The 9,246-nt window shown below is 48.2% G+C and overlaps 1 protein-coding gene and 1 long non-coding RNA gene across 2 annotated transcripts; both read left to right on the top strand.

Moving 5' to 3' along the window:
* The first annotated feature begins 1,856 nt into the window (after positions 1-1,856).
* LOC125944418 (uncharacterized) lies at positions 1,857-6,734 on the top strand. Its single transcript, XM_049664878.1, has 3 exons — positions 1,857-2,091; positions 3,694-4,144; positions 6,584-6,734. Exons 1-3 carry the CDS (start codon positions 1,902-1,904, stop codon positions 6,732-6,734), a joined length of 792 nt encoding a protein of 263 aa, XP_049520835.1. The 5' UTR covers positions 1,857-1,901.
* A 1,057-nt stretch (positions 6,735-7,791) lies between these two features.
* On the top strand, positions 7,792-9,246 carry LOC125944119 (uncharacterized). The gene is made up of 3 exons (XR_007466136.1): positions 7,792-7,840; positions 8,166-8,186; positions 9,115-9,246. It is a non-coding gene; the product is annotated as an uncharacterized LOC125944119 (long non-coding RNA).

Here is a 9,246-nt window from a genome sequence, read left to right as displayed (position 1 = left end):
AGCGCAGTTAGCCCTGCTCGCTCAACATATACTCCGCGTACCGAAATATAGCGTCGAATACTGTGACTATATACTCATCCATGAGAAGGGAGACGTTAAAGAATTGAAGAATTATAGACCCATTAGCTTGCTTTCTGTATTGTATAAAATATTCACCAAGATAATTTCCAATAGAATCGGGGCAACACTTGACTTAGCCAACCAAGAGAACAGGCTGGCTTCAGGAAGGGATATTCTACGATGGATCATATCCATGTCATCAACCAGCTAATCGATAAATCTGCCGAGTACAATCAACCTCTCTATATGGCTTTCATAGATTATAAAAAGGCATTTGATTCAGTAGAGATACCAGCAGTCATAGAGACATTGCGTAATGCAGTACAGGATGCATGCGTGAATATATTGGCACATATCTACAAGGATTGCACAGCAACCTTGGTTCTCCACAAGAAAAGTAGAAAGTTACCTCTCAAGAAATGGGTCAGGCAAAGAGACGCAATCTCTCCAATGCTATTCACTGCATGCTTAGAAGAAGTATTCAAGCTTTTAGACTGGAAAGGCTTAGGAGTGAGAATCAACGGCGAATATCTCAGCAACCTTCGCTTCGCAGATGACATGTCCTATTCAGCAACAATGGGGACGAATTACAACAAATGACTGAGCCCCTTAACCGAGAAAGTGTATGAGTGTGGTTGAAGATTAATATGCAGAAGACAAACATAATGTTCAATAGCCTCGCAAGGGAGCAAGAATTCAGGATCGCCAGTCAGCGTCAGAGTCTGTAAAGGAGTACGTTTATTTAGGTCAATAACTCACAGATGATCCTGATCCTGAGTAGGAAGTTTACAGAAGTATAAAAGTGGGTTGGAGTGCATACGGCTCACATTACCAAATCCTCACTGGGAGCTTACCACTGTCGATAAAAAGGAAAGTGCACAATCATTGCATTCTACCGGTGCTAACATATGGGGCAGAAACTTGAAGGTTAACAAAGAAGCTCGAGGACAAGTTAAGGACCGCACAAAGAGCGATGGAACGAAAAATGTTAGGCCTAACGTTAAGAGACATGAAGAGAGCAGTGTGTATCAGAGAACAGACGGCGATAGCCGATATTCTAGTTGACATAAAGCGGAGAAATGGAACTGGGCAGGCCACGTAATGCGTAGGATGGATAACCGGTGGACCATTAGGGCCCATTCACACTTTCCACTTGGCGAGGTCGCGCGACCAAGTTAGTTGCAAAGCGACCAGTCGCAAGTAGTCGCAAATGGTCGCTTTTCTCGAAATGCGACCGTTTCGGGCCAGTCGCTTAGGGCTCATTCACACTTGCGACTAGGCGAGGTCGCGCGACCAAGTTGGTCGCAAAGCGACCAGTCGCAAGTAGTCGCAAATGGTTGCTTTTCTCGAAATGCGACCGTTTCGGGCCAGTCGCTCACTGCTCGATTTTTCAGTAGCGAGACCGCAGTCGCAGAACAGCTGAACCAATCAGACGCGAAGGAACAGGACGTCCGTATACACTGACGCTTATTTTACCCGGCGATGACATTTCAAGCAGACGTGAACGGCATATCGTGAGACACTTCGGCTTAGCGACTCGTCGGTCGCATTTGTCAGTGTGAACACCGTTCATCTTGAGTAGCTTTCTGGTCGCCAGTCGCAATCGGTCGCGCGACCTCGCCTAGTCGCAAGTGTGAATGGGCCCTTAGAGTGACAGAATGGATGTGTTGTGTGGTCAGTACGGTGTTAACCAGGAAGTGGGACTTCTAAACCTAAACTTGGTTAAAACCAGGAAGCAACGCTATGACTGCACTTTTCTATTACGTCGCGGACGTTAATGCATATATATACCAGCATAAAACTCGCTCTTTTCCCGCAAAAAAGCCGCAGAAGTTGGTCACATGGTGGCGGTGGTGTCAGAGGCCGAACTCGAGGAAGCGCTGCGCCACTCGAGGGAAGGTGCCTTCCGCCACGGCGGCCAAGAATACTCAGTGGAGGTCGTGGAGACGAGTCCCGACACGGGCGAGACCGTCAAGCACAGCTTGCAGCAGCCCGACGTGACACCTGCAGCCGCCGTTGCACCGCCTGTCGGTACGAATTTCGCGGATGGATTACTTTACTGTTTGAAAAGCCTATTTAGGACCTTTTGGTGTAGTCTGCGTAATATGAGTGCTGCATGTGCACTTCATCTGATTCACTTCCATGTACCAATCATCACTCCGCAGGGCCGTTGTAATGGGAGGCACACCCGTTGAAATGTAGAGAAGACGTGCGGCCTAACCACTGCCATCTAGTAAAATGCCGTTCTAACTGTCGCTAACGTGATGTAAACAAGTTGCAAGTGGGCAAACAAACAGGCATAGTGCAGCTGACAGTTTGCAAGTAATTCTTGTAAACTTGGACGTGTGTGTGTGTGTGTGTGTGTGTGTGTGGTGTGTGTGTGTGAGTGGTGTGTGTGGTGTGTGTGTGGTGTGGTGTGTGTGTGTGTGTGTGTGGTGTGTGGTGGTGTGTGGGGTGTTGTGTGTGTGTGGTGGTGTGGGTGTTTTTTTGTGTGTGTGTGTGTGTGGTGTGTGTGTGTGTTGGTTTGTGTGTGTGTGTGGTGTGTGGTGTGTGTGTGTGTGGTGTGTGTGTGTGTGTGTGTGTGTGGTGTGTGTGTGTGTGTGTGTGTGTGTGTGTGTGTGTGTGTGTGTGTGTGTGTGTGTGTGTGTGTGTGTGTGTGTGTGTGTGTGTGTGTGTGTGTGTGTGTGTGTGCGTGCGTGCGTGCGTGCGTGCGTGTGTGTGTGTGTGTGTGTGTGTGTGTGTGTGTGTGTGTGTGTGTGTGTGTGTGTGTGTGTGTGTGTGTGAGAGAGAGAGAGAGGAGAGGGTTAGTCTTGTTTCAAGCGAAAATTGACGCCAGTAGAAATTCGCCAGTTTTTTTTTCTTCCATTTCTTCCTATTGTTTTAACCGCCGAAATATGACGGGAGCGCTGCCGCATCTTCGTGACGTCACGCTCTGCCGCTTGTCTTTGGCATAGGATAGACGTACCAGCTTGTAGACGAACGCCACAATACGTAATATAGGCGGCGCCAAATGTTGACACTGAGATAAACTAGGATATGTTTAAAGCGCTCTTGTATTCTGAAAATTTACGGCCCGCGACAGGCGATGACGTCGGGTAAGGCGCCTACGGTAGCAGAGTGTCCCGCCTTATCAACGCGCTATCTCGTAGAGTGCATTCAAATATCTGTGCCGGTATTTTCACGAAAGGTTCGTACGCTAGAACTATTTGTAAGTTCAGTGCATGTGTCAGTCAGCTGTGACGCTGGACGTATTAGCAACGACAGCCTTACCACAGCAAACGAAAGGTTTTGTGTATTCGGCCCCAGAGCCCATATTTAAAATAAAGTTCTTGCACTTGAACTATTCGCGAGAGCAGGTGCGAGCCAATCGAGATATTGGACATATTGGACATATTGCCACCTAAAATAAGCGGCATACCGAGAGAGACGAGGATCTCGCGCGGCTAGAAGAGAAGACGAGGTCCACGCCTAATCATTCCAGTTTACCTAATTAAAGTGACCTGCCCTGTTTTCGCAGTTGCTGGTGTTTGTGCATCGCGACAATATAACTAGCGAAAGGGGCAGGCCTGTGATAAACATCTCTCGCGAAACAAAGGCTTTGTAGATTTTACTCCAGCAGTCTTATTCGACTAGCTAACGCAGTGCACGACCTGCAAGCTGACGAAAGACCCGAGTCCATCCCAGCCTCGGAACAGCCTTCGCCGTCAGAGGCACCGTCGTCCCCAGTAGCGCCGACGGACGAGCCCTCGCCCGAGTCGAGCCCGGGCCCCGCGTTAGTTTCCCCGCCTCTGGAGGCTGGGTCGCCGGCTGAAGCCGAAGCCGCGGCCGTGGCCGTAACGGCGACTGCGTCCTTGGCCACGTCTCCCTCTCCAAGCAACGTGTCCTCGGGCAGCAACAGCAGCAGCAGCAGCAGCAGCTCCGGCGGCGACAGGCCACACGCCAGGAAGCACGGGCACCACAGGCACCACCCCCACCACCAGAGGGCGGGCCAGGCCGCCGGTGACGGCCACCGCAAGCGCGTCTTTATCGACGAAGCAGCCGTAGGACACGATGGAGAAAAGGGCAAGGGCAGCACGAAGCACAGGTCGGTGAGTGGCCGCCATGTCGAAGTCACTTACCTAAGTAACTCTAAGAAAAGCTTACACCCTTTGGAAGGGGGGGGGGGGGGGGGGGGTATATACACCATTTGGGGCGTATATTACAGCCTTTGGGGAGTGTACTGCACTCTTTGGAGGGAGACTATACAATTAGGGGGAAAGAGGAAGAGCACCGAATGAAAACCATTATCAATCAATTTACTTTTGTATAGCCACACAGACAGGCTTGCAAAGGAGTGGCGGATAAAACCTTTGGCTTCGGCAGCTTGATGAGCCGACAGCCCCCACTATGTAGGGATGCTGGATTCACAGCAGCACAACTACGCACGAAGAGAATGCAGATCGCATCAAAACAAAAGTGCCATAAGAAGTAACATAATGTTGAAGCAACTTCAACGTAATTATACCATGGGGTATAGTGTTGCAACATCAAGCATAACCTGCATGAAACACTGACAAAACAACAAGTAAACTATTACAGATATAATAATTCACCACAACATTATAGCCACGCAACATTGACCGCAACATTATATCACCTAAGCATTGCTCTTTGTTTACAAAAAGAAGAGCGTGCGCAGAATGCCCCGAAATAATGAATTTTCCTGTAAGGGTTAGCGGAATATGATGTATGTGCGATGTCCTTCCCCTTGGTGACAGTTTGGGCTTGTGGTGATCTATTACAGTGAGCTTTTAGTGCTAAGGCAAAACGGATGCGCATGCCCTTCAGTCACGAACTACGATCGACTTGTCGATAAATGTGTGAAGTGCACATAACTTTATGCCAACGTGTTCGAAACTCCTGTGAAAGCAAGCGAACGTGGTGCAAATATTCTCTGCGTTTGATGGTGAGCCATCACAATTATAAAGTAATTAAATAGCTGTTTGTTGTACAGTCAGTCATGCTACGTTTCTTCATAGAAAAAAATTACACCATCTTCCCGTAGGGGGAACCCTGAGTAGTATGCGAAGCAGCCATGGGAGTCGACTCAAAGTAGTTTTATCAGCTGTATAAACTTGGACGTGCAGCAGCACCAGCAACGCGCAGAACTGTTGTCGACGCCGTCGGCGTTTTGCCCGCGTTCGCACCGAACGCGCGCGGCGTTGGTGACTGTTGCCGGTGCCTCTGGGGCGCCTACCGTCGCGTCTCTAACCTAGTAAGCTACTTCGCATTATCGCGCGCGGAGCCGCAGGTGTTGCCATTCGTTGCGCAATCCGGAGAGGAGAGGAGCGTCGGAGAGGAGAGGAGGAATGCCGAGTGGAGAGGAGAGGAGACAAGGAGAGGAGAGGAGGGGGAGGAGGATGCGCAGTAGGGGTGTGGACGCCGCACGGCGGAGGGAGGGAGGCAGTGAGTGACATAGCCCCGACCATAAGCTGCTTCGCATCTAAAAAATGAATCATCCGCTCGAGATAAATGCACAAGCTCTCTTGTTAATTCACGGCAAGCATTACTATAAGGGGGAAAATATGGGTCGCAATTGCTACTGAAACACCTAACTTGAAGCGTCCCATCAAAAACGACAGTATAGTCACCAAAGTGATCTGTAGAGAGGCGTTTCACTCAGTAGTGAAATGGAGATACTTTTGGTAACCAGAATGTTCAATTTATCATAAGCTCAATGTTGGAGGTCTATTCCTTGCCGCCACTCCACAGAAATGGCCTAAAATGGTCGCGTACACAAATGTGTACGTCGTGACTTAAGGAGGTAGATGGGGCAAGGCCAAGCGCTCACTTCCTACTGTGGTTTTATTATCCATTGCACCGATATTTATACAATGAAGTGAAACTGAAAATAAAAATATAAACTAACGGCGAGTGAAGCAATATTGAGCAGGGACAAGTGAGAATAAAAAATAAGAATGCGTAGAAACTATTAACGATGATTGTATAGGACGAACGAACGAACGAACGAACGAACGAACGAACGAACGAACGAACGAACGAACGAAACGAAACGAAACGAAACGAAACGAAACGAAACGAACGAACGAACGAGCGAACGAACGAACGAGCGAACGAGCGAACGAGCGAGTGAGTGAGTGAGTGAGTGAGTGAGTGAGGACTAGCTAGTCTTGCTTGAAGCGAAAATTCACGCCAGTAGAAATTCGTCAGTTATTCTTTCTTCCATTTCTTCCTTTTGTTTCAACCGCCGAAATATGACGGCGAGTGAGCGAGCGTTTTTCTTGCACAGTCCGACCACCAACCTTCGACCACCGACCAAACGCGAAAACGGCCGAAAGGGACGAAGAAAGCTATTCGCTTTAAGACATACGAAAACCGCTGATTGAGACTTAGGCGGATCAGTCCGTTTATCGGCTTAAGAACAGCACGTATAATTGAGGACAGGGACAACGAGTTCCTGTTGCTAGAGGGCCAGTCTAGCCACTGTCAGATCAAAACAAGACACAACTGACCAATGCCGCAGGCGGCGTCCCCGCCGTCGCGTGAGGCCTCCGGCACCGTCGGTGGCCGACGTACTGGTCATCCTGTGCGGGTTCATCATCACGCTCGCCGTGCTCACCGGACTGGCCGCCTCCACGCGTCACCTGTTCAAGCAGAAGAGTGAGTACGCTTGACTCCACATGACGCGCGATGGAGGGAGCTAGTGGTCACATGAGGTCACCGGCGCCCAGTCCTACTTGTAGCTTTCACAGTGCTGCTGCAGATGGACCGGTCGAGATAGCGCGTACTCTTTAACCGAGATGGCTGCACCATGTAATGGCAGCTGCGATAACGCACAAAGCCCACCTCGTTCTAGGAGCGTCCTGGGCTCCATGTTGTCATGTTTACTGTTTCTACCACAGTGCAGCTGGACTTGGCTGTAGACAGCTTAAGGAGGATAATACCACAAATTAACACCGCACTAACTACATACCATAATGATGACGTCAGTGCATACCTCCCAGGCGGGGTTCAATAGGATTTGTACTTAGTGAAGTATGCTCATGGAGCAAGCCTTGTTGATTTAGAGCGAAAGCTCTACTACGCCATGTCTCGCAAGGCCATTCGTCGCGTCCCAGTGTCCTTAAGTCACCGGAGCGTAAGTGTGGCAGGTGTGACGTCACGCCACGTGATCCGCTGCGAGCAGGCGTCGCAGCTGCGCTCACTCGGAGCCTCGCCGCTGCGTTACCACGTGACTAGGGGAGGGTTTAACGGCTGCTTCGCCGGCGCTTGGTCACTCGGTCTCGCCATGGATGGCGCGCCTGTTAAGGCTGTCTGTGCGTGCACTTCAGCGCAAGCGACAGGCTGAATCTAATCATATAGTAGGTATAGCTAGACGGCAGGCTGCGAAATCTCAAGCAAAGGTAAAGGTTGGCTACTGAAACAGCGGAGCAAAGGGAGGCCAGATTATCAAACCAAGAAAAACATGCCTTTCGCTCGTGATAGCTACGTTTACAAGAGTTAAACTTCAGCCAATTTTTTTGCTGTGCTCTAGCTCCGCGAAAGCCGCTGCGACAGACACCCCATGCACTTGCCAGCTGTGCTCTAGCTCCGCGAAAGCCGCTGCGACAGACACCCCATGCACTTGCCAGAGACAACCTCCAAGGTTATGACACTCAGCAGAGCGATGTTTCGCATTCTTTTCCTGTAGCGCCGCGTGTTCTCGCAACGTCATAACATATTTCCTCCGCTTCCTTTTCAGGCCTGTTAGTCGTTCGCCTCCACAGAATCAACCAACAGGGTAAGCGCTGTCCTTGCTCCCAAATGTAGGCCAATTACGAAAATTCTAATAAGCGACATCGAACTATACTGCGTTTTTTGTACGCACTATAAGCGAACTGTAACATCCCGTACCAATTTTTCAATACAGAAAATGGAAATATTTGTTGCTGCAAGACGTAATCTGTCAAATGCCAGATTATTTGGACTGACGCGCCAAGATGGGGGTGCAGAAATCAACGGAAAAAAAAAAGCGTTCTGAGTAACGTAGTTCGACTGATACCAAGTACTGCGAATGTTCTTGCTTCTTGCAATAATTTCTTCCACAAACTCTTTCTCGATTTCAGGGAGGCTCAACGCTGACAGCTGTAAGTATATACGCTTCAACATCAGAGCAATACAATCAGTAGCGAAGTCACTCAGCATAAGCGTCCATGTAATTTACCTAGGCTGAATAATAATAATAATAATAATAATAATAATAATAATAATAATAATAATAATAATAATAATATAATAATAATAATAATAATAATAATAATAATAATAATATAATAATACTAATAATAATAATAATAATAATAATAATAATAATAATAATAATAATAATAATAATAATAATAATAATAATAATAATAATAATAATAATAATAATAATAATAATAATAATAATAGCGTTACGAGTAGTTGTCCTTCGGGTATAGAAAAACACGCTAAACTGTAGAGCGGACATCAACAGCAACCACATAAACAACAACAACAGCGACGAGAATATGCGATGGGAGGTCTGGCTAACCAGAAAAAACACACGAACAAAAGACAAATGGCGACGCCGCCTTCAAGTTTCCGCACCACCTGGTCGTGACGGCATAAGATTTCGATTACGCCGCCTGTGCCTGTACTCGTTAGTGGTTTTTCGATGAAGAACTGCACTGCACTCTAAAGGCATTCGAACCACTGCATTCGTAACAAGTTTCGACAGCTTTGTTCGTCTTTTTTTTTTTTTTTTTTTGGCGCCAGAACGGTACAAATATACGGTAAAATAATTTGACATCCATGACGTCACAATTACACGCTTGCGCTGAAGTATCGGCGCGGAATTAAAAAAAAAACAAGAGGAATTTGACGCCAAATTAATGGCATCACGGTTCGAACAGTAATTTACTAGTCTGGATAGACTCTTTCTTGCTCGCTAGTTTCCTTTTTGTACGTTTAACAATGTCGGTAACCAACTCGTCCAGATTTCACCGGGAAATAAAGCGACATCGGCGCTTTCCTTGCATGCACGACACGCAGTCGCTCCCCCGACGTTGGTGTGCGGCGTGTCCCGACTGTCCGGCATGGCGGAACTGTCCGGCATCTGCTCGCACATCATCTACACCGGCGACATGGACATATTCAGCGACGGCGTCGAGTACACGCTCCTGC

This window comes from Dermacentor silvarum, chromosome 3, assembly GCF_013339745.2.
Source record: "Dermacentor silvarum isolate Dsil-2018 chromosome 3, BIME_Dsil_1.4, whole genome shotgun sequence".
In the NCBI taxonomy this organism is placed as follows: domain Eukaryota; kingdom Metazoa; phylum Arthropoda; class Arachnida; order Ixodida; family Ixodidae; genus Dermacentor; species Dermacentor silvarum.
The sequence above is the reverse complement of the archived record's forward strand: the minus strand, read 5'-3'. Positions and strand labels throughout refer to the sequence as shown.